Below are 26,490 nucleotides of genomic sequence, written 5' to 3'. Positions count from 1 at the left end.
CCAACTAGGGGATTGAATCCCTCTTAAACAATTAACTTTATTTAAGGAGTCACTTTCAAGCCATACCTTGGAGAAGCCACTAGTAACTACCATCTTAAGACTAGTGTAGGTTGTGTAAGCCTCGACATAGTGGTTTTGTTGGGTTTCCTATTGATTCATTTTTTTTTTGTAGTGGGGGAGTTGGTGTTTTTTTTTTCCTTTCTATTCTTTTAATTTGTGTTCTTGCAATGGATAAAAAAAAAATCTCTCTTGACTCGATATATGTATTCTGCATAAAATTATATCAAACATATTAGTTACACTAACTACTTGATGAAACTAAGATCAAACCTATTAATGATTTTAATAATTGGAGCAATGAGAAGACATGTGATAGAGATTTTGGATAGCTCTTTGTTATTTTTTCACATTTGTGTCTCTTTATTTGTAATATCATATTGAAAATTATAAAGAACGCATTGAGGCTTGGGACACTTGCAAAACTATATGCTAAAATTAACAAGATTCTAAGAGGATATCACATTGATAACAATTTTGAATAATTTTTATCTTGAATTTTGAATACATCCAAGACTATATATCTAATTTTAAACAACTAAGACTACAACTAGAGGATTGTAAAACTGACAAAGAGTATTTATAGTCAATTCTAAATGTGTTATCTAGACTTGGTCCTAAGTATTTAGTGCTTATTTTGATCTTTCATACCTTTAAACTTTATGTGCAAGATACATATGCTTTCCCTACCTTTGATTATTTTCTTTTTATCATTGGAGGGTTTTATATCAAATCTAAAATTGTTTACATCCCTAATTCAAAAGCACAACCATAGGATAAAACCTCTTCAATTAAGATCCTAGGACTAAGAGGTGTCTATTTTTCCAAAGTTAGTTAGAGCACAATCTTGACCTCAACCCTGATGTTGTTGAGACTTGTACTCAATAAGAATTAATCCTTTGGGGGATTATTTAGAACCATTCAATTTCACTAGAAAACCAAGGGTCCATTGACCCTTTGATGTATTTTTAATCTTGTAATTTACCTGAAGAAGTAATGCTAATTCAAATAGGCCTCATCAAGTCTTCTAAATTACTATTTATATTTTTATAATTTGGTCTAATTATATTGCTAAAGAGATAATGAGAAATTTTTCATAGTCCTATTATTAGAAAATCATATCTTTAAAGCAATGTATTTTAAAAGTTTTGATTCATTTTTTAAAATAGGCACAAGTTGAAAGCATAACATTTGGCTTTAAGCACTTAATATAGAAATAAATGATCTTTCAATGTCCTCATTCCAATTTAGAGGGAAAAGGAAAATATTTTCAAGGTTGAACATCATGTAGGATAAATATTAGGGTTTTTCTTGTAGTTTATTGAGAGGCTCCCACATTCTTCTCATTTTGAGCTTCATCCACCTTAATGTGAAGAAAGGGGTAAAGGAGTTGTGGTAAGTTGCAGGGAACTCAAGAAAATAAATAGTAGGACGTGAAAATTTTGTACATGTCAAACCCCCTTGAAGTGTTGGTTCTAGGGTCTATGTGGTATGTGCCTCTTTCCTTATCAAATTATGTATCTTATTATTTAGAAGAAAAAACCATATAAGGTGTTCATGTTTATTGTCTAAAGAAATGAGATAAGTTTCTTTAAAATACTTCTCAATACTAAAGTGAAGAGGTTTAGATTATGAAATAGTCTTATGAACTATACCTTTTTTCATTTGTAAGTGTGATAATTATATGATGTTAAGCATTCAATAGAATTAGAATGAGCTATTAGACTAAAGAAATATGACACCCACAAATTAGAAAGAGAGAATGAGCGATCAATGTCTTACAAATCCTTAGATATTATGCATCAATTTATACCCCTCCAAGAAATACACTTGTTGACACTTTATTGAACAATGCAATATTGCAATTTCAAAGTAGAAGTTGCAAATATGAAAATTCAAGACAATAGCTCTTCATTATGTGACAAAAACAATTATGTCTCAAAATAAGAGTAGAAAGCTTAAGAGTACAAGTAGGTAAAATAATATATCTTAATGTAAACACCTTGAAAAGAGATTTCTATTAACTACAACAAATAAAAAAATTAATACTCTACGAACAAGGTATTTTTGTTTGAAGGTAAGTGATTTGCAAATGAATGCATCAATATTTTATTGAACAATGCAATATATCAATTTTGAAACATAAAATGAATATTCAAGATAACGTGTGCATAATTATGTGACAAAAAGAATTATATACTTTTAAAAAATTAACATTTATAAATATAAATAAATAAAACTACTTCTAATATAAATAATTTAAAAAAAAAATTATTAACGAAATAAAATTGAATACTTAAAAAAAAAAAATTATGCTTGTCCAAGGTAAGTGACTTAATAGAGAAAACAATATACCATCACTCAAGAGATAGGTGGTGATGTATCATAATCAACAACTTATGACACTACTTTTATCTCATTTGTATTTACACATTGCACCCAACAACCCAAAAGGTAAGTCATAAAGAAGAGTTTCGAAATAAATTTCTACTATGACTATCAGCCACCTAAAAAGTAAGTCTTAAAAAAGAGTTTCCAAATAAATTTCTACTATGACTTTCGGCCACCTAAAAAGTAAGTCTTAAAAAAGAGTTTCCAAATAAATTTTTACTATGACTTTCGGCCACCTAAAAAGTAAGTCTTAAAAAAGAGTTTTCAAATAAATTTCATCTATGACTATCCGCCACCTAAAAAATAAGTTTTTGAAAAAATATCCAGATAAATTGAATGTCCTTTTGAAAAAATATCCAGATAAGTCTGTCTTAAAAAAGAGTTTTCAAATAAATTTCTTTTTAGATTGCTGAATAGATGTCTCAGAGAGAAATTGCTTTAAGTACAAAATAGTAAACCTTGCACATGGTTTATACTTTAAATGTGACATGAAATAGACGTGAAGAATGACCGAAGGTAGAAAAACTTGCGCTTTTACACGTTTTTAAAAACAAATGCTTCTTTCAAAATACTTGGTGAAGCCTTCCATTCAAATTTCCAAATAGACCGACATTCCTTCCGGTAGACCCGTATGTTTGACTTAGCATGGATCTGAGATTTCAAGCTGATGATTTATTTTGCAAGTTCCTTGTCGATCTTGAGAAACTCCTTAGATTTATAGAAGGTGACTAAATGAAGGGAAAGGCATGAAAACAAAAACAAGAATGGATCCAACTTCGAATTTTATTATTATTTTTGATCGAGTGAATTAGGAATGTGAAATAGGAATGTTAATTTAAATTGAAAAAAATGCAGATCTAGATCTATTGTGGATATGTTTGTAAAGTTGTCGATTTTGGGTTGTTTCTAGGAGTCTTCAATATGATAGTACATATTTGTTTCAATAAGATTTTTTCATTTTTTTCATTTTTTTTTGTTGAGGGATGAAAACTGATGTGTCTATGCGGGATGTGAGAAATGGAGGGTTTGGATTAATTTAGAATGGATTTAGAGAATTGAATGAGAGGAATTTTGAATTTGAATTTCAAAAAGAGAAAACTTAAATTTTGGTAGTTGGCGTATGAGGAGTTGAGATTGGTTTGTTTAAGTGAATGGTTGAGATTAAAAGTTGATTTGAATTTGTATAGAAGCTAGTTGAGAATAAATGGCTAGGATTTAGTTAATTGAATTGATGGCTAGAATTTAGGATTCAGAGTTGTCCAACGCTTCCCATTTATCAATCATCGCAACAAATATCGCCATCGCCATCCAGCCCTCTGCTCTTTCTTGTCCTTTGCCTAGCTTGAGGCTCTAGCATCCACATTCAATTTAGCTTCAAGCCTATTGATTTTCTTTTTCGCCACCTCAAATTGTTCCAAAAGCCAGCAGATGATAGGTTCATGCTTATTAAACCCCTCGCAAAGTTCATTCACTTTAACCGCAAAGAGGCAAAATTCCTCCTTGATCAAAGCACTCCGAAGAGAGGAATTAAGAGAATCATGGAGGGAAATTCCTCCTTGATAAAAATTGATGTTTTAAATTATATATTTTAACCATAAAAATTAGAGTCCAATAATCATCAATTTAAATAGAAAAAAAAAATGTATACTCAAGTCTAACTTCTATTTATAATTATCAATATCCAAATAATCTTTTAACTTAATCCAAATTTTTAAATCAATAAAATAAATAATATTTAAATAAATATCTATATATATGTAAATATAAAGATATTTTAAAATTACTTGCATACTTTACAACTCATTAAGAAAACGTGCGTTGATATTTAAGAGCAGGAAAAGAAAAGGTAAAAACAAGCAAAGAACAATAAACACAGAGCACCAAGAATGACTATGTCCACAAGAAAAACATGTGAAACTCTGTTTTATTAACTCTCTCATATGGAGTTGCAGTACAGTAGCACATATATATTATGTATTTCATTTTTTTTTATAAAATAAAATTAAAATAAAGATGAGGTCCAAAATTATTACTATGAAATATAAGAAGATTAAATAATTTAATAATCTGTAACATCTTAAGTTCAAAATCAAGTAGCAAATGTATTAATAAATTACATAGATTACTTTTTTTTTACATTTAATATATACTATCTCAAATATGAATGAAATAAAATATATGATGTTAAGAGTCATGCAAAAATCATCATTTCTGATAAGAAAATGTCAATATGAAAATATACAAATTTAAAATTATTTTTTACAAATTTTCAAATTCAAGATTTTAAGGTGGCAATCAAGTTAGTAGTAAAAGTTAGAAATGGTATTATAGCTTGAAGCTCTATAAAATAAATGGTACCATGATACTCGATATAATGATAAAAGATGTAACAAGTACCTTCTTACACATTTAATGCATCTTTATTTCTATGTATTAGATCACACACAGTGGAGTAGAGAAGAGTGTTGAATTCACACTACATTTTCTAGTCCTTCAAGATATGTCGAGTAGAGTAAAGATACTATTATATTTTGGGAACTAGATGATCAATCTATGTTGCACACCTTCAATCACATTTTTCACCTAATTCTCATTTTTTGATGTTTACACTTAGGCATCTTGTGTGGTCATTTTTGAGGAGATACAATATGGTCATTTGTACCTTCAATTCCTTTCATCAACTAAGGTTATACATATACATGCTAAAATTCGATCTCTTATTGCTTCTGTTAAATTTATTATTTCTATTTCCATCAATTTCAATAATTATAACATGACCATATTCATATAGTCTTTTAGAGATATACTTATGGGATGAGTACATAATAGATCTTACTATAGGTTTACTTTTTGAGTCCCTTCTTACAAGTTTAGAGGACACCATTAAAGACATCAACATTCTTTGTGACGATAGTTTCATTATAGTTGTGTTTAGTGGTGGAATTTAAGGGATTAACCATCTATAGGATTGATAAGGTCAATAAGATCCACACCAACATTAAGGAATAAAGATGAATTAAGGATAATATATTATTAAAATTAAAAATAATTTGTGAGGTTTTTAACTTAACTTATTTTTTATAATTAACATTTTTTTTTTAAAGTGGTGTTAGTTTGGTAAAGCATAACTTTATTTGTAGAAAGGATAAAATTATAAAATATTAAACATATATTTGTTACACCAATATCTTGTGCATATATATTTTTTTATAATTTTTTGTTGCATAATTTGCTTATATCTTTTTAAAGAAAGTTTAGCTATAATTCAGACAAAGATTAATTTTGATAATGCATAACTTTTTTAGATGCATCATAATTAACTTTTTCTTTTTTTTGTTAAAATAAGAACATCGATATCTAGTGAAAATAAAAAAATTAGAATTTTTTTCTATTTTCCTATATTTCACATGTCTGAAACAAAGACCTTGAAGTTAATTAAAAACCTACATTCACAAGAAAAAATTAAATTAAATGAATTAAAAATTAAACTTTTTGAAAAGCTAATAAGGGTTGCATAATTTTTAAATAACTTTATTTAATCCTCTAAAAGGTAAAGCAAAAATGATTTATTGTTAGCATTTTGATGTATGCATAGGAGACTCCATTGTGGGTATGTTTTAAGACATTAGGTGTTATATCCAAAAGGGTTTGATCCAACCCTCTCCAATTAAAACCCTATAGAGTGAACCCTTCAATGCTTAAATAATTAAATTTTCTATAAATATGTAATTGTAGAAAAAAAAAAATTAGGATGTCCTAGAAGTAGAACACATTGTTGTGGTAGCAATCATATTCTCTTATGTTTAAAAGAATTGACGAATAATTCTCGATTCTTGGAGTTATGGAATTCATCTAGTTAAATAGGTTTTGATTAGTCCTTTATGAGGCAATTGGAAAAGAATTCAAAAAAGGGCATCTCACAAACCATTTGTAGTTGAATAAAAAAGAGGAAAATACTTGAAATGAGCATTTTAACTTTAAAAATCAAAAATATAAATTTAAAATCCGCCTTCTCTTTACTACAAAAACATTCAATGATGAGAGTAAAGGCATGAAATTATTAAGAAAGCCACAAAATTGAATATTCAAGATAATTTGTACATAATTATGTAACAATTTTTTTTATATATTTCAAAATAAAAATTTAATAATTATAAATGAAAAATTTAAAAATAATTTCTAATATAGTTAACTCAAAAAAGAACTTTATATAAACTAAATTAAAAATACAACAAAATTACTTAAATACACAAAGTTGTGCTTGTTTGAGGGTAAGTGACTTATATAGAACAACAATATACCATCATTGAGAGGTAGGCGATGTAATGTCACAATCAACAATTTATGACAACACTTTTATCTCATTAGAGTCTACACATTGCACATTACAGACATCGTCTATGTAGAGATCAAGATATATTTGACAAGACAAATATTTTATATTATTAATAAAATTAAAAATCGAAATACATACGTTTTCTAATTTTTAATTTAATTAATAAATGTGATTGTGGGTGGCCCACAAAACCAAAGAGCACATTGCACCTTGCACAGTTCAGACTTTTAAATGTGAAAACCGATGTCGAATGACCCAAGGGTAGAAAAACTTGCGCTCTTACACACGTTTTTTAAGAAACAAATGCTTAATTCAAAATACTCCTAGTATACGTTCGAAGATTCCTGCCACTTTAAGGACAAAAGCTGTCTACATTCCAAGTCCGATAGACCAGCATATGGATGTGGGACCGCGCCCTCCAAAAAAAAAAACCCCTAGGTTTGGCTGCCTATGTATCTCAGATTTCAAACTGATGACTTATTTTGCAAGCTTCTTATTGGTCTTGAGCCACTCCTATATTATTCCCACATAAGTAGATTAAGTGCATACCACAATACATGCAAAGTAGATGAAATTCAATCTAAGAACATGTATAATTTTGGGCGATGAATATATTTAGAGATGAAGTGCATATATGCTCCAAAAAGAGTGCAGGTGTTCATCACATATTCATCCTTCAAGCACATTTATCAAAGGATGAGGATATGTGTTACATCTTAATGTGTATGTACATATATTAGGTAGGGAGCACATCTATAGAAAAGGATAATATTTATGTTAGTTTAGGGAAAGCTTTAAGAATTGACATGTAATTGGGTTAGATGTAAAATTGTTTACCACTTTTTAATAGGTTCATAAAGCATGAATAAGTAGTGTTAGAGGTGGTGTTATTTTGTCATATCATGACAATGTATTGATCTAGGCTCATTGTGTGATTTTGAAAACATTGGTAGAGTGGTGATAGTATGAGATGAACACTTTTCATTTATCGATAAAAAAAGTGATAGTCATATTAGTGGATATATAAAGGATCCTCTAGCTCTTGATTTGGGATAGGCTAGTGTATTATAGAAATAGGAATCTACAAGAGTCGCTCTAGAGATTGTTAGGTAGGAGTGACCTACCATTATAGGGTTTATCATTTTATTTGGGGATGTGTAGAGCTTGTGGAGAATTTTCCCCTAGTTATGATGGTTCTTATTAACAATGGCATCTTGTTGCCTAACAAGATTGGGAAATATTTTTTAATTAATCTTATTGATTGTGTTGTAGACATGATCAAGGATAAGAGGACCTTCACTTGGTGACTTTGCATGCTAACACAACTAGACTAGGAATTGAACTTGATGATTTGTAGGGTAGGAGAGAGAATCGTTAAATACCAAGCCATATGCTACAATGATTTGGAATTGGGGAAATTATACTTTAATCGCCTAATGTGCTTGCATAGGTGGCCTAGGACATATTGTGGTGGTAACATTGGTCATTCAAAGAGTGGGCATAAATATTTGAGAGATAGTGGCTTGTGTAGACTATTCTTGGAACACCTCACATGTTTGTGTGGGTGGCTTACTATGTGGGGCAATAAGGGCAATTATTACAACATAGAGTGGTCATGATAGTTGAGAGTTGGTGATTCAAGTGGATTAGGACTACAAAGATGGGGTAGTAGATCTTGTGTGATGGTTGACTATGATGCCTAGTCAATGCGTTAATAACCATTATAGCTTAAAAAGATGGTTTGAAGGGTAGGATAAGAGAGAGGGTGTGTTACATCAATAATAACTTGGTGTCATAGGATAGGGATGGCTAGAGGGAAGAGAGCATTGATAGTTGCTATAGATGGTCATGGAGATAGGGAATATAAGTATAGGGAGGAGATAGAGATAGCGAAGATAGAGGAGATGGTGTGATATCCATGGAGTTGGGTAAGGGAGAGGGATTTAGGGTGGGGGGTACAAGAGTAGTGATAAGTATTTTAGGTATAGGTATATATGTATAGAGGATATAGATGTAGAGGAAAGTACAACAATAGGGACCTTAACTATAAGAGGAACTAGGTGAAAGATAGATGTGAAGGCCTACATCTAGGATATAGTTGCCTAGGAAGGAGAGATTATATTGAGGATATAGTTAGAGATACTAGAGTATGCTAGCCACATCACAAGTACAATGAGGCACTTTATTGGATAGGCTAGATGCATTTTATGGCACACAAGAGGTAGGTTAGAGTTACGAGAGGGTGAAGGTTATTAAGAAAGATGGGATAGGATGCAATATTAGTTGGGTGTAGTGTAAATACAGTGAGATTAGGCTTGGGTGGAAATTCACAAGTTGTGTGAGGAGAGGGGTATAGTAGATGAATTTATGGGGCACAAGGTTTATCATAAGCATTATTAAATGTATCTTTAAGGCAATGAGAGAGGTGCAACAAGATAAATATAAGATTGATTATTATAAGTTCATATATGAGAAAGTTATCATAGTAGGTCATCTAGGCATCTATCTTTTGGTGCTCGATTTTGCATTCAAATATCAACAATGGGAAATATTATGAACGTTCTATTTGATTAATAAAATAATCTTTTCATTTTATAGAAACTTGATCTTCTTTTACAACTGGTCCAAAAATGAGTCATCAATTCAAATGGAGTGGTACAAGGATCAACTCCACCTAATTCTCCTCCATGTTCATGGCCAGTAAACTCAGCTTCCATCTTAGTAGTCTACTTATTGAGGTTAGAAGAGAGTGCACACAATGCTCCTAGAATTTTGATACCATTGCATGATACTAGATGGATGTAGGTATAGTAGCAAAAGGAATATCAATGAGAGTTTGAGAAAGAAAAGGTCGATAATGATCAACTGATTCCCCTAACCTCTATTGTGGCATGCCACCACCAATACCATGGAATGATCTCATATCAAAATAGTTACGTTTTAAACCCCACAAACTCAGCATATAATTTTCTCAAAAAAATAAAGTGGAACCTCACAATTAGCATGTGGTGGATGATCAAATAGCATCCAACACTACTGCCAAACAATTATGACCATTTGAGGATGCCTACACCATCTAATTGATATTATTGTTTTGTTTGGTGGAATTGGCTAACTAGTGATGGGGTAAATAAAATATGGAGCTAAATGGGCTATGGCGATTTTCAATTCAAGGATTTCCTTGTAGGAGATTCCATATAAACAAAATCATATCCTCCTCTTTTTCCACAAGTTGTAACTATCGAATTCCACATCAATGGACCTAACATCATCTACAATGTTTTGCATTGATGATGCAAAACACACTAGGTGGGGTGGCATAGATGGTTCATTTTGGATTGCAATTATTTTTTCTTGAATGAAATTTAAGTTGTCATTAATCCTAGCTCATAAGTGAACCTCGTTGGATCCTAGGGGTGGAGGGGGTGGAGGTGGGGGATTGAGAAAATTGTCAATTTCCAATTCATCTATGATAAAAGTGAACCTGCTATGTATGAGCTACAAAATTAACTTTCAAGAATCAATATAAATTATAAATAAACATATATTGAAAACTATATATTATACATTTTGAGAAATTTTACAAGAAATATTTAAATTAAACATATGACATGTTTAAAAGAAAAATTAGGATACATACACATGCAAATCATTCAACTTGAGCATGTACAAATTTCAAAATTTAATATGTAACTAAACTTTTTAAAATATGTACACTAAAAAATAAACTTAAAAGGTACACAATAAAAGTCAATTTCTAAGTAAATTAATCCCCTTAAGCCATTCTCTTAAAAATCCCCTTAATAAATGTGATATAAATGGCCTAGTGATGCAAATGAAAAAATATCTAAGGCTCATTTATCTCTAAGGCATGTAAAATTTTGTGGATTAATGTACTTTAAAGTGTTTACCAAGAAATAGTTAAGTTTCAAACCCTTAAATCCTATTTTATGAAATCCCCTTAATCAACATGTCATCTTTCCTAGGTCCATAAACCATGCTAATGGAATAATTTCATCCTAAGTAAAGTTTAATATATAGATCTTTAATAAGTTTGTAAAACATATGAGTATCTAGGGTAGGGTGCAAGCAAGGAGTTGGGTCCCAATCCCATGGAAGTCCGCGGGTTGGAAAAGTTTCCCGCTAGAAACGGGTGCTCGATTTTTAGGAATTGGGCACATGTTTCACTTCATGCCACCAAAGAAAAATGGGCGCACATTTTTTACAAATCAGGCGCCTGATTTGTAAGTCTATTTATTTTTTTTAGTCATTTCCTCATTTTTACTATTCACAAAACAGGTGAGCGAATTGAGGAAGCATGGGTGCCCATTTTCAGCTTGCCAACCGACCCCCGAAATCATTTTTTTTCCTCATTCCAAGTACGTACCTTTGTTTTTTTATTTTTTTTTTTCATTTTTTCATTTTTTATTTTTTCTAAAAACACGTTAATTTATTGTTATTTTTTAATTCTAGCAAGAAGGTTAAAGTTTGAAAAATGTTATTGTTTAATAGTGTAAAAATTATTTAATTTTATGTTTAAGATAGCTATTTTTAGTTTTCAAATATTGTAGAAAACATGAAAAATAAAAAAATAGTTAAAACTTAAAACCCTAGGTAGAAAACAAAAAGAAAAACATAAACCGAGACAACTGCAAATTGTTTGATGCATGCAAATTTTAAAAACTACCAAAAAAATTTAAACCTAGAAAAAAAACGAACAATAAACCCTAGACAGAAAACAAACAATAAACTATAGATAGAAAATGAACAATAATCCCTTCTCTCTCTCTCTCTCTCTCTCTCTCTCTCAATCTCTCTCATTACCTACTCTATCTCCTATCCCCCTCTCTCTCTCTCTCTCTCTCTCTCTCTCTCTCTCTCTCTCTATGAACTCTCTCCTTCTCTTTTCTCTCTATCTCACTCACTCTCTCATTACCTATTCTCTCTCTATCTATCTCATTCACACTCTCTCATTACATACTCTCTCTCTCTCCCTCATTCACTCTCTCTCATTACCTACTCTCTCTCTCTCTCTCTCTCTCATTCAATCTCTCCCATTACCTTCTCTCTCTCTCTCTCTCTCTCTCTCTCTCTCTCTCTCTCTCTCTCTCTCTCTCATTGTCTCTAAAATTACCTATTGTCCCTCTCTCTCTATCTCATTCACACTCTCTCATTACATACTCTCTCTCTCTCCCTCATTCACTCTCTCTCTCTCTCTCTCTCTCTCTCTCTCTCTCTCTCTCTCTCTCTCTCTCTCTCTCTCTCATTGTCTCTAAAATTACCTATTGTCCCTCTCTCTCTCTCATTATTTTAATTGTGCATAAAAGTTTGAATGTTTAAATTTATATTTCTAAATGTTGTATTTAAATTTTTAATTATGTTTTTTTTTTTAAATAGTAATTGTAAATTTTCATGTTTGTATATATATGCAGATTATATTCACATCATGGATGAATTTAACATATATGATATGGGTAAGTGCACAAAGATGATGGTCAAAAAGGGGGGTATAAGTGGACACTTTTTTTCTGAAATCAAGTGAACTTGAACTTGGAGGCAAAATTTGAAAGTCATCCACTCAAGATATGAAGATAATCAAAGAACAAATATTGTACTACTCTGAATCTAGTTTCCAAACTACTAATTTTTTTCAAAATTGGATAAGATTAAGGGGGTCAAATCTTTCGCACACAAAAAACAGACCCTGATTTTTTCAGAAAAAAAACATAACATAGTGTCTGATGTGCGCATCAAAAAAGTCATAGCTAGATTTGGTATTTTGACAAATCCTTTGGCAGAAATATAGTTAAGAGTGAGCACTAGAAGATGTGTATTTGCTTGTAATTTTTTGTTGAGTATTTTGTTTTTAATGATTTTTCCAATTGAGCACATCCTGAAAATTAGGTACCTGTTCGTGCGCGAAGCATAAGTTGCACTAAAAAAATTGAAAATACAATTTTTTTTTTTAAATTGTAAAGAATCAAGTGCACTACAATAATATATAAAGTTTTTAAAATTTGGATAAGTATATCAAAAGTTATTAAAAAAATGGTGCATGTATGTTTATGAGAACTATGGAGACACTGGTAAAAGAAATTCAATAATAATATGTTATTGTTATTCAAATTTTAAAAAAATTATATGGTTAGAAAGCTTAGAAGATGGGTGAAAATATGGTGGTAATTTTATAAATACCCACTCGATGAACTGTAAACCTGATGATGACAAAGTTGAGAAACCAAGTTGATAAAATAAAACACGTTAAAAAGGAGGGAAATGGAGGGAAATCAAACTTCCAAACCATAGCTTTGTCATCCAAGCCTATTTCCAAGCCTAAATAGTCAAAAGCGCGTACGGGGCACCTGTGGTATAAAAAGCGTGTATGGGGTACTTATGGTGTAAGAAGCACATACACTCTATCTTAACTATAAAAAGCGTGTATGCGCGATTTTTACTATAAAGAGCCTGTACGCGCTATTTTTACTATAAATAGCACGTACGTGCTATTTTACTATAAATAGCATGTACAGGCTAAGTTTGTTTAAATTTTGGGAGTGTGTATAATATGATATTGTATATATAATATGTGTATATACATATAATATATAATATAAAAATATATTATAAAAATATATAATATATATATATGTATATAATAATATATATATATATATATATATATATATATCTCCCTCTCTCCCTCCCCTCTCTCTTCCTCTCCCTCCAATATATCTTCTTTTTGTTTGCATATAGATGAGGTGATAAGACGATTGACAAGGTGGTCAGTTTTCTTTTTTTTTATAAAGAAGATAGGATATAAAGTAGAACGTTTGAAGAAGATGAACGTATTGGTTTCTTTGGATCGTGTGGATGTATTGGTTGGATAATCTTTATGAGTCATATGGTGTACTTAGGGGTCATATGGTGTCTTATGACCCCTTAGGTGTTGTTATGGGTCATATGGTGTCCTAAGGGGTCATACGGTGTTCTATGATCCCTTAGGACACTATATGACCCCATAGGACTCCATATGGTGTCGTTATGGGCCGTATGGTGTCCTAAAGGGTCATGTGGTGTTTTATGACCCCTTAGAACACCATATGATCCCTTAGGTGTCATTAGAGGTCATATTGTTTCCTAAGAGATCGTATGGTGCCCTATGACCCCTTAGGACACCATATGACCCCTTAAGACATCATACCACCCATAACGACACCATATGGTGTCCTGGGGGGTAATAGGATGACATATGACCCCTCAAGACAACATATGACCCATAACAACACCATATTGTGTCCTAAAGGGTTATATGGTTTTCTATGACCCCTTAGAACACTATTTGGTGTAATTATAGATCCTATGGTGTGCTAAGGGATCATATAGTGTCCTATGACCCCTTAGATGTTGTTAGGGGTCATATTGTCTTCTAAGGGTCATATGGTGTCCTATGACACCTTAGGACACCATATGGTGTCGGTATGTGTCTTATGGTGTCCTATGACCCCATAGGACACCATATGGTGTCATTAGGGGTCATATGGTGTCCTAAGGGGTCATATAGTCTCCTACGACCCCTTAGGACTACATATGATATTGTTATGGGTCGTATGGTGTCCTAAGAGGTAATATAGTATTTTGTGGCCCCTTAGGATATCTTTTGGTGTCATTATGGGTCGTATGGTGTGCTAAGGGGTCATATGGTGTCCTATGACCCCATAGGACTCCACATGATCTCTTATGTGTTGTTATGGGTCATATGGTGTCCTAAGGAGTCATATGGTATCCTGTGACCCCTTAGGACACATGCATGGATCCCTAGGATACCATATGACCCCTAAGAATACCATATGACAAGAAAAAAACACAAAAATAATACCATATGACCCCTAAGAATACCATGTGACCCCTAAGAATACCATATGACATGAAAAAATGCAAAATGGTGTCCTCCAAGTTAAGGTTCTCCTACGACCCCTTAGGACACCATTTGACCCCTTAGGACTCCATATGGTGTCGTTATGGGTCGTATGGTGTCCTAAGAGGTCATATAGTGTTATATAACCCCTTAGGACACCATTTGGTGTCATTATGGGTCGTATGGTGTGCTAAGGGGTCATATGGTGTCTTATGACCCCTTAGGACTCCATATGACCTCATATGTGTCATTATGGGTCATATGGTGTCCTATGACCCCTTAGGACACATGCATGGATCCCTAGGATACCATGTGACCCTTAAGAATACCATATGACCCTAGAGAGGGAGAGAGGGGGAGGAGAGGGAGGGAATGGGAGAGAGATACACCTAAGAGAGGAGGAGAGTGAGATAGAGAGAGAGGGAGGGGGGAGAGAGATGGAGAGAGAAAGAGAGAGGGAGAGGGAGAGGGAAATAGAGGGAGAGATAAAGATAGAGAGCGACATAGAGAAGTGGACTCAAGAGAGAGAGAGAGAGAGAGAGAGAGAGAGAGAGAGAGAGAGAGAGAGAGAGAAAGATAGGGAGTGGGGGAGATATAGAGAGATCTAAGAGGTGGATAGAGGGATTGGGAGAGAAAGAGAGACCTAAGAGGTGGAGGAAGGGAAGGTGAGAGAGAGAAAGAGAGGGTGCGAGATAGAGAGAGTCTGAGTGAGAGAGAGGAAGGGATGGAAGGAAAGTACAAGAGACTAGAGAGAGAGAGGTGCAAAGAGAGGGAGAGAGGGAGAGAGTGAGAAAGAGAGGTAATGAGAAAGGGAGAGAGGGAGGGGGGGAGAGAGGGAGATAATGAGAGAGAGACACCTGAGAGAAGGTGAGAGTGAGATAGAGAGAAAGAGGATGAGAGGGAGAGACTTCAGAGATAAAGAAGGAGAGAGAGAGAGAGAGAGGGGGGGGGGGGAGGGGGGAGGTAGGGAGAGAGTGGGAAAGAGATACACTTGACAAAAGAGGAGAGTGAGATAGAGAGATAGAGGCAGAGAGACTTGAGAGAGAGAGAGAGAGTTGATAGAAGAGGAGAGAGAGAGAGAGAGAGGTTGATAGCTAGAGACTTGATAGAGAGAAGGAGAGAGACTTGATAGAAAGAGAAATGGAGCGAGAGGGGGAGAGAGAAAGAGAGTTAGAGGGAAAGAAATACTTGACAAAGGAAGAGAAAGGGAGGGGGAGAGAGAGGGATAGAATGTGTGTGTGTGTGTGTGTGTGTGTGTGAGAGAGAGAGAGAGAGAGACTGAAGAGAGGGGCAGAGAGTGAGAGAAAGAGATATTTGAGAGAGGGAGAGAAAGAGAGGGATAGATGAAAGAGAGAAAGAGGGTGAGGTAGATGAGAAAGAGAGGGAAGAAAGTAGAGAGGGAGATTCCTAAGAGACAAAAGGTAGGGGTTAAGGAAGAGAGAGGGGGAATGTAGGGAAGAGACGAGAGAGATAATGCTGATATGAGCATACTGATTACTGAAATTTTACTAAGTCTGAAATTTATAAGAATACTCAAAAAACTAGAATCTGCATTATAACTCTTAGAGATCTAGAACCACTCTCAAACATCCTGACAATATATACATAAAATATAACTTAAAGTATAAGAAAGATAAAAGACAAAGAGAAATGTGAAATTTCTCTGTCTTTTATCTTTCTTATACTTAAATGTTATATTTTATGTATATATCCTACTGAAAAACCTAATGGAATGCTAAATAAATTGCATTTTATTGACAGACAAATGCATACGTGGTTTACAGTCATAAAACCGCATACGAGGTTTTTAGTTTCTAAACCTAGTTTTTAAACTGCGTACGTAGATTTAGTTTTTAAACCGCGTATGCGGTTAGTATACTTTAAACCTCATACGTGGTTTAGCTTTCGTTAGGCTCGGCAAAACGAGCCTAAACGCGTACAGGGTTCTTTAAATTTGAAATGCCCTATGTGCGTTTTGTTGTTTTTCATGTTTTTTTGGGTGTGTCCACTTTTCTGACCACCATCTTTGTGCACTTACTCATATGTTAGGTCACCATCCACCTCCACTCCCTCCACCTCCAACCCCACCTCCACATCCACCTTCCCCTCCACCTTCGCCTCCACCTCCACCCCCACCTCCATGTCCAGCTTCCCCTCCACCTCCACCTCCACCTCCACCTCCACCTCCACCTACTGTTGAGCAGTTGAGGGAAAACATGAGGAGGAATGTTTTTGCCCTCATCAAGGATATTCATACCATTAGACATGACCCTCATCCTCCTCCCCAAGTACTATGTCTTGTAGATAGTATGCAAGGCATTGTGCATTCTATACAGACATTGATGATGATTTGGATAGCTATCGCACATTGAGGGAGTCCATGGATGCATATTATTCTAATGGCCTCTCTTATAAAGAGGTCAATAATTTAAAAATTACAATAAATGATTTGACACGTTATTTGTGAACCTGAAAACGGGTGAGGAGATAACTGGCAAGAAGCCACATATCTCTATTAGATGGTGTAGGGACCCACAGATACCTGCACACTTTTGGGAGCATTGGTGGATGGTATTTGACCATCCACCACACTCTAATCACGAGGTGTCAATGTATTTTTTGAAAAAAAATATGGGCTGAATTTGAATTGGATAGAAAACCCAATTACTTTGACATAAGATCATTCCAGGGGGTTGGCCGAGGCGTGCCACAAGACAGGCTAGGGACCAAATCTAGAAACTTTCACCCATCTTTTTTGGTTTTGTTGCCGAGCTCAACATTTGTGGAATTGAATTCATGATTTTTTAAGCCTTTTCATCTTGAACCCTTCTCTCGACATATGGCTCTTCTATGGAACTCTCCTCAGATTCCATTCAAATTCACATAGATTTGGGATGCTTTTAGGGTACAAATACTCTTCGCATTATGGAAGGATAGAAATATTATTTTATTTTCTCACAGCTCTATTTATATTCATGTTTTGCTTTTTACTAAAGCATGTATTTGTAATAATGTGATGCTTCAGATTCAAGTGCAAGCCAACAAGGTTGCACTTGAGATGGCCCACTTGCAAGTGTTTTTGGATCATTGGGGAAATGCCCCTTATATGGTGGCACAGGTACCTTTAGACCCTTCTACCTCATGTGATCGCTCTCTGCCCCTTGACGGCTCGCTATCCCATGTCTGGAGACACAACCATAGATCCTCTTCTCATCGTTCACAACCTCCTTGTACCTAGATTCCTCACCATCAGTCTGGCGGTGGTAGCAAATTCATTCAGTTTCGCTTAGATTCTCCACCCAATGGTGGCTCTGCCTCCGGGTGGGGCATGGGGGGTGCTAATTTTTCTGCTGCTGGTGGTTCTAGCTGGCCGGATATTGGTGGTGATAATACCTGGCCCAATTCTTCCAAAGGGTTCTTACAGCTTTCCCTAGCTATCTCCCTAGCTAGGAAGGAGAAGGAGAATAAAGAGACAACTACTGAAGAAGGGTGGTCCCTCCTAGATGACAACCCTAACCCCACTTCAATGTATGGGGTCCCAAGGAAGACTGTGATCCCCCTCCGTCTTTCGACTGCCACTACCTTATCCACTTAGCAGTTTGTTTTTAGTTATTTTTATTTTCAGGTATTGCCCATGTTTTCTTGATGCTTAGTGCTATTTTTGGGTGTTGCCCATATATGACTCTTAAGGGGTGATTGAATGTATCCCCGTACTTTTTAGGTGAATAGTGTAATTTTATTCAAATATTAATGGAAATGCCTATTCATCAATAAAAAATAAAGAATGAGTCTTAATATTTAAGAGAGTCGAGTCATTACCCATGATCAATCAAATGCATGTGTAACTTAAGAGAGAAAAAAGTGACAACTGTTGTGCAACGTTCTTCATGATTGTTTATAGAAGAAGAAACTAGCTAGACAAATAATATGACAATAATAAAAAGTAAAATACTAGTGACCTTAACTTATTACAAGCAAAGAACATTTAGTGCTATAAACTTTGACAAGAATTTATCACAACATAATTATTGGATATTTCAAAAAGACCTCAATCATTCTAGGAGAGAAACTTGGTCATTGATCAATGAAATCAAGGGTCATATCATCACTATCCATCTCACCAAGAGTGGACTAATGATTCTATAAAATATATTCTTGAAAAAAAACTACCCAATTGAATGTCAAATATTTTGATCATTTTTTCCTTTTTAATAAATTCTTCTTGTTTTAGACACTTAGTGAACTATGGAACCAACATGGTACATTAGAGGGAGAAGGAGGATGAATAATTATATGTATCTAAGATGATAAAATAGATGCCAATTGAGAAATTTTGGAATATATAGGCTAAGTGAATGGCTCGCAATTATCTAGGGAACCATTTTTTCCAACTATCTTAAGGGTTTAAAGATGCAACAATTTGTAGTATAATAAATTGAGTACTAGAATTAGCTAAGGTTATAGCTTAAGCTCTATCATTGTTGAATTTTCAATCATTTTGATGGATCTTGACTATAGTGCACCCTTCATCATTTTTAGGAGCCTCGATAGAATGAGAAGAAATCTTATTGTGAGGGGAGACTAGTGGATAATTCTTGAATTTATGATTAGAGAATTGATAATTGAACAAAGAATTAGATAAACTAAGATAAAGAACATGTTCGACATGTCATAAATGTGTAGTTTCAATAATCGAAATACCTTTTAAATAGGTTAATCTTGATGTAGACATTCTTTTGAGGACGAGTCAAGACTAACCTATTAGGCTCAACACAAATAAATTTACCAAGTGAATCAATATTAATGATTAAGATATTCTAACAAGATAATTTAGATGAAATTGATATTTCTATCTACATTGGCACATAATGACCTTTTCATTAGAGACTATAACTTTTTTAGTCTAGGGGTGAAATTCTAAAAGGGATGTAGGGACATACTTGGAAATTTGGTGGAGAATGACCTCTAAATGACTAGGATTAGCAAAAATAAAAAAGAAAGAAACCCCTTGGTGAGTTTTTGCATGGCATGAAGATGGAATCCATATCTTCAACCTAGTTCTTATTGGTTGAATCTCTAAGCATGCTTTTAAGGTGATTTCTCCCAACAAAATGACCTATTATAGAAAAATGTTCAAGCCATAGCATGCACTATCAAATTTCATGATGAAGAAAAGCACACATAGAAGAGAATCAAGGTTTATACCTCGTGAAACACCTTAGGGACAATATTTTGGGGGCGCTTATTAAGATGAGCCATTGTCTAGAGTCATCAAACCTTCAATATCAAGATAAATTGTTGGGTTGACATAGTTTGAGGCCATTAAAAAGAAAGAAAAAACTTAAAAAATCTACAATAAATATAGAAGAATAAAGGTGATTCTTTGTCAAAGGTACAATGTGCCATCATAACAATAACACCGTGACATTGAAAAAAAACCAAAACCCTAGCAAAGCTCATGCCTCCAACCAACATGTATCAAACATTTTGATAACTTAAACCACAACAAAGCTTATCATTCAGATCCCCCTAATTTACTTTTGAATGTTAATTAAAAATAATCTTTTAAAGTTTATTTTTTACATAAAAGATAAGAACCCAAAACCCTTGAATTTAAATTAAAACAAATCACTAATTTAATTTAAAATCTAATTGTAATAATCAAAACCCAATTTAACAGATTTTTTAATTATATTCCAAACATGTGAACCTCCCAAATTCTACCTAAACAACAATTTATTTTCCCAAACAGCAATTCCTTGGCATGTCATAAGAGGAGAAATTATGGTTTCTTCTAGGAATTAAAGGAGAAGAGGGCGAGGAATGTGGTCAAGTGTGTGAATAATATTTGACGGACTGAACACTAGAGAAAGAACAAATACAAAAAAAGATCTCTTAGCCGGCTGAAACAATCCATCACATGTAGCCTAGCTATCACTAGCAAGAGTTTTAGTAATGTTGAAACTTAAAAGGATTCTGAAACAGCAAAACTTGTAGCCTCTCCACTTACAATAACATCGCCATTGCCAGGAATCTGCAGAGTTGGGAGCTCCATTTTCCCTTCCAGCATCTGCACAACTTGCCCCATGCTCGGCCTCACATTCTCATCATGTTCAATGCACAGAAACCCTACAACAATAACTCTTCTCACCTCTTCTATATCTGCCTCCTCTGCAACTGCAAAACCCTCCTCCACGATATTAATTGTCTTCCCCTCGTAAATTTGATCTGCAGCCCAGGAGGGAAAGTAATGCTTTTTTGAATGTTGCACGCTCATGTCCAGATTTCTTCGGCCTACAATGATTTCCAAGAGTGTCATACCGAAACTGTAGACATCAACCTTGCAAGTGATGGGTGTTAGTTTGTTAGCTTTGGACAGCTGTTTGTCCAGATGTGATTAATTAGTAAATAATTGTTTTACTAATTAATTAGTTAGAGTAGGAACAATTATTTGTTAATTAATTGACCACTTTTGGAAGCAACTAGAAACCGATTTTGTTATTGGTTGTTGGGTTGTTTTAATCTCAACCGTTGATTGAGAATCAATCTCGACCGTTGGTTTATCAACGAGGGTAGTATAAAAGGAGGTCTAGGGGCATTTGGAAAACACATCTTGGAGAGCATTTGCAGTGTTAGCAAATGTGTTTGCAGTAATAGCAAACAGTCTTATAGTGTTAGCAAGAGGCGTAGTGATAGCGTTGGGAGATAGCAGTGGAGGAATATCAGCAGGAGGAATTGGGAGATTGTCAGGGTTCTGCCAGTGAGAGGCAAGGAATTTTGTATCTCTTAATTTGCTGAAGTTTAATATATTTCTCATTTGCAGTACTGGTTTTCCCTTTGGGGTTTTTCCAGGGACAATTTGTCCGAAAATATCGTGTTCACTGTGTTGAGTATTTTATGTGTTTTGTGGAGTTGTAGTTGTGTTATTTTTCAATATTTGTTGAGAAGCAAATAATATGTATGATATAGGAGATTAATAATCAGTAACTACAATAGAATTTCCACATGGTATCAGAGCTAAGTTGAGGGTAGAAAAGGTTTATCCTAGGAAGAAAATAAATTAAAGGTTTATAAAACCTAGTTTGACCTCTTTCGAGTTATTTCTTTTATTTCTTTGAGATGGTCGTAGCTGGTTTGAGAGATCAGGACAGATTGGATGGTGCCTCGAATTTTGGTGTCTGGAAAACCAGAATTTCTTTATTGCTGGAAGAGAGTGGTATCAAGGAGTATGTTACTAGTGTTGTACCTATTCCCTCAGATGCAACACAGCTTGCAGCATACAAGAAGGACGATGCCAAGGCGAGGAGGATAATCCTTGATGGTGTCAAGGATCATATTGTTCCACATATCGCAGAGTTAGATACTGCGAAGAAGATGTGGGACGCCATTCTGAATCTGTACTAGAATGCTACCACCAACCGAAAGCTGATTCTCAAAGAAAAGTTGAAGAATACCCGGATGAACAAGGGAGAAGACGTCACAAGTTACCTCACCAGGCTTAGACTTGTCAAGGATGAGTTAGCAGCTATTGGAGATAATCCCAGTGATGATGAGCTAGTTAGAATAGCCCTAAATGGGTTTACTAAACAATGGGATGTCTTTGTTCAAGTTATCAGTGGATGAGACACCTTACCGAGTTGGGATCGACTTTGGAGTGATTTCACTCAAGAGGAGTTTAGACTTAGTCTTGTCAATGGAGCCAACAACAAGAGTCAGAAAAGTGAGGTGGAACAAGAAAATGTTGCCCTAGCAGGAAAGGGGAAATCGAAGAAGGGGTCTAGCAAAGGATCAAGCTCACAAGGTGAGAAGAAGAAGGACCTATCTAAGGTCAAGTGCTTTGGTTGTCATGAGTTTGGCCACTATGTCAGTGATTGCCCAGAAAGGAAGAAGAATGAAAATAAGGGCAAGAAGCAGGTAGCAACTTCAGCAAGTGCAGATGAGCTCTCTAGTAGATTGGAAGATGAGTTTGCACTCATAGCTTGTATGGTTAGCTCAACCTCATAGAGTATTTGGTATATAGACAGTGGGGCGTCATTTCATATGACAGGAGTAAGAGGGTACTTCTCCAATTATAAGGAGGAGAACACCAGTATCCAGATTTCTATGGGAAACTTGTCCAAGCTCAACTCAGTTGGCAAAGGGACTGTTCAGTTTCAGAGGGAGAATGGAAAGGTAATTTCCCTTCATGATGTGTTGCATGTGCCAGGCTTAGGTATGAATTTGGTTTCTGTATCTGTCCTTCAGGATAAAGGGTATAATATTCTCTTTAGAGGGATGCATGTTTTGATTAAGCATAAAGATTGGAAATCACCTGTATCTATTGGAGTTAGGAGCGGATGCCTTTATAGGCTGCATTTTGACACTCCTAAGGCACTCATGAGAAACAATAATCCTAGAGATCTTGGAGAGCTATGGCATAGGAGGATGGGCCATATACATCATGGAGCACTTAAATTGCTTCGTGAGACAGTGACAGGTGTTCCTGAGGTGAGCACAGAGCATGATGACGTATGTAAAGGATGTGTGTTGGGGAAGTTTGCGAAAGCATCTTTTCCAAGGAGTGACACTAGATCCAAGGGTGTTCTTGATTTAGTATATTCAGATATATGTGGACCTATGTCAACAAAACCTCTCAGAGGATATGAGTACTATGTTACTTTTATTGATGATTTCTCCAGGAAGACCTGGATATAGTTCTTGAAGACCAAGGATGAGGTTTTCAGTCGCTTCCAAGAGTTCAAGGCTCTTGTGGAGAACTCGACAGGAAAGAAGATTAAGGTTCTTCGGTCAGATAATGGAGGCGAGTACAAAGGGAATGAATTCCAAGAGTTCTGTACCAAGGAAGGAATCAAGAGAGAGTGAAGTGTTCCTTACAATCCGCAGCAGAATGGAGTTGCTGAGAGGAAGAACCGATCTATATCGAAGGTAGCAAGGGCTATGCTACATGACCAGGATATGCCCTGCTACTTATGGGCAGAGGCATGTAGTACAACAGTGTACATACAGAATAGGGTTCCACATAAGGTACTAGGTAAGATGACACCAGAAGAGGCTTTCACAGGGAAGAAGCCAGATGTCAGTCACTTTAGGATATTTGGAAGTTTGGCATATTGCCATGTTCCAGGTGATACACGTACCAAGTTAGATCAAACTACAGAGAGGGGGTACTTTGTGGGGTACAGTGAAACCTCAAAGGCATATCGAATTTTCATTCCAGGGACCAAGCTGATTATTGTTTGACGTGATGTCAAGTTCATGGAGGACAAGGCATTTAGAAGGTCCAGAGATTTGCCAGCAGATGATCAGAGTGAACAGTCAACTGAAGCTCCAAGAATCACTCAATCAAGTCAAGGGCAATAAAGCTCAAGTACAGTTACTAGTACTAGCAATGGCTCAAAGGGAGAGTGTTCACAGAGTATAGAGCATCAGGTGCAAGAAGAGATGCATCAAAAGGACATGGAGGTTGATGTTTCATCCTCTACAGTTGGCAGCAGGAATCATGAGGTTCAACAAAGAGATACTCAGGAGTTAGTGGGAGCTCCTAGGAGGAGTACAAGAGAAAGGAGACAACCAGCTAAGTTCAATGACTATGTGGCATTAGTTAGTCAATTGGTAGATAGTGAGCCTTCTAGTTATTAGGAGGCTGCACAACATCAAGTGTGGCGAGATGCGATGGTTGAGGAATATACCTCAATAATGCAGAATGATGTGTGGGAGGTAGTGCCTAGACCAACAGATAGGGCAGTGGTTGGATCACGTTGGATCTATAAGATCAAGCATGGTGCAGATGGTAGCATCAAGAAATACAAGGCAAGGTTTGTGGCCAAAGGGTTCTCTCAGAAGGAGGGAATAGACTATGAGGAGACATTTGCTCCAGTGGCTAGGTATACTTCTATACGAGCCGTGATCTCACTTTCAGCGCAGATGGGATGGCAGATCCATCAAATGGATGTCAAGACAACATTCCTTAATGGAGAATTGAAAGAGGAGGTATACATAGAACAACCAGAAGGCTTTGTAGCACACAACAAAGAGATCCACGTGTGTAGATTGAAGAAAGCTTTGTACGGACTCAAGCAGGCTCCCAGGGCATGGTATGAGCGCATTGATAGTTACTTGCAGGAAATGGGCTTCATGAAGAGTGAGGCGGATGCTAATCTCTACTACTTGGTAGTTGGGGGTGAGATACTCATTCTTGTTCTATATGTGGATGACTTGTTTTTAACAGGTTCATTGGGGCTCATAGAAGAGTGCAATACCTTGCAACAGAGTTCGAGATGAAGGATTTGGGACTTATGCACTACTTTCTAGGCATGGAGGTATGGCAGACAGATGGAGAGATTTTCCTTGGACAAGGGAAATATTGCTTTGAAATCTTGAAGAGATTCAGGATGGAGGATTGCAAAGCCATGTCTACACCCATGATCACAAATTGGAGGAAGGTAGACACATCCAAGGAGAAGGATGTAGATCCCACCTTATATAGGCAGTTAATTGGTTCTCTCATGTATTTGGTCAACACTAGGCCAGATATAGCTTTTGCAGTCAACACTCTTAGTCAGTTCATGGTAGAGCCAAAGAGAGTGCATTGGATAGCGGCAAAGCATGTGCTGCATTATTTGTGAGGTACAATCGAGTATGGGATTAGATATTCTCGAGGTGAAGGAATCAGGTTGATGGGCTATACTGATGCAGATTGGGCAGGTAGTACAATGGACAAGAGAAGCACTTCAGGGTGTTGTTTCAGTTTGGGATCAGGGGTTGTCTCTTGGTTCAGTAGGAAGCAGAAGTCTGTGGCTCTGAGTTCTACAGAGTCAGAATACATAGCAGCTAGCATGGCGACATGTGAAGCTATATGGCTTCGAAAGTTGCTAGTAGCCTTGTTTGGTCAGAAGGTTAAGACTACAATGATACATTGCGACAATCAGAGTTGCATCAAGTTGACTGAGAATCCAGTGTTTCATGATAGGTCGAAACATATAGACATCAGGTATCACTTCATCAGGGATTGTGTACAGCGAGGGATTGTTCAGCTACAATTTATACCTACAAATCAGCAAGTAGCAGACATTCTAACAAAGGCATTGGGGAAGGCGAAATTCATCTTCTTCAGAGAGAAGTTGGGTGTCATGCAGAACAGCTTCCTCGCTAAGAGGGAGTGTTAGTTTGTTAGCTTTGGACAGTTGTTTGTCCAGATGTGATTAATTAGTAAATAATTATTTTACTAACTAATTAGTTAGAGTAGGGACAATTATTTGTTAATTAATTGACCACTTTTGGAAGCAACTAGAAACCAATTTTGTTATTGGTTGTTGGGTTGTTTTAATCTCAACCGTTGATTGAGAATCAATCTCGACCGTTGGTTTATCAACGAGGGTAGTATAAAAGGAGGTCTAGGGGCATTTGGAAAACACATCTTGGAGAGCATTTGCAGTGTTAGCAAATGTGATTGCAGTAATAGCAAACAGTCTTACAGTGTTAGCAAGAGGCGTAGTGATAGCGTTGGGAGATAGCAGTGGAGGAATATTAGCAGGAGGAATTGGGAGATTGTCAGGGTTCTGCCAGTGAGAGGCAAGGAATTTTGTATCTCTTAATTTGCTGAAGTTTAATATATTTCTCATTTGCAGTATTGGTTTTCCCTTTGGGGTTTTTCCAGGTACAATTTGTTCGAAAATATCGTGTTCACTGTGTTGAATATTTTATGTGTTTTGTGGAGTTGTAGTTGTGTTATTTTTCAATATTTGTTGAGAAGCAAATAATACGTATGATATAAGAGATTAATAATCAGTAA

At 35.4% G+C, this 26,490-nt stretch overlaps 1 protein-coding gene across 1 annotated transcript; it reads left to right on the top strand.

Annotated features, from left to right (window-relative positions):
- The first annotated feature begins 16,741 nt into the window (after positions 1–16,741).
- Positions 16,742–18,294, top strand: LOC131876753 (uncharacterized). The gene is made up of 3 exons (XM_059222226.1): positions 16,742–16,987; positions 17,725–17,817; positions 17,938–18,294. The coding sequence occupies exons 1-3, from the start codon at positions 16,742–16,744 to the stop codon at positions 18,292–18,294; spliced, it is 696 nt and encodes a 231-aa protein (XP_059078209.1).
- The last annotated feature ends 8,196 nt before the right edge of the window (positions 18,295–26,490 follow it).

This window comes from Cryptomeria japonica, chromosome 6 (assembly GCF_030272615.1).
Source record: "Cryptomeria japonica chromosome 6, Sugi_1.0, whole genome shotgun sequence".
Classification (NCBI taxonomy): domain Eukaryota; kingdom Viridiplantae; phylum Streptophyta; class Pinopsida; order Cupressales; family Cupressaceae; genus Cryptomeria; species Cryptomeria japonica.
Note: the sequence above shows the minus strand (reverse complement) of the source record. Positions and strands in the feature narration are given on the sequence as shown.

Bases quoted from the DNA above. Each gene is read 5' to 3' on its own strand.
- LOC131876753 (XM_059222226.1), top strand. From the start codon at position 16,742: ATGTTAGGTCACCATCCACCTCCACTCCCTCCACCTCCAACCCCACCT. The intron at 16,988-17,724 runs GTACTATGTCTT...GTGATGCTTCAG, and splicing joins ACCCTCATCCTCCTCCCCAA to ATTCAAGTGCAAGCCAACAA. The intron at 17,818-17,937 runs GTACCTTTAGAC...CCTTGTACCTAG, and splicing joins CCCCTTATATGGTGGCACAG to ATTCCTCACCATCAGTCTGG.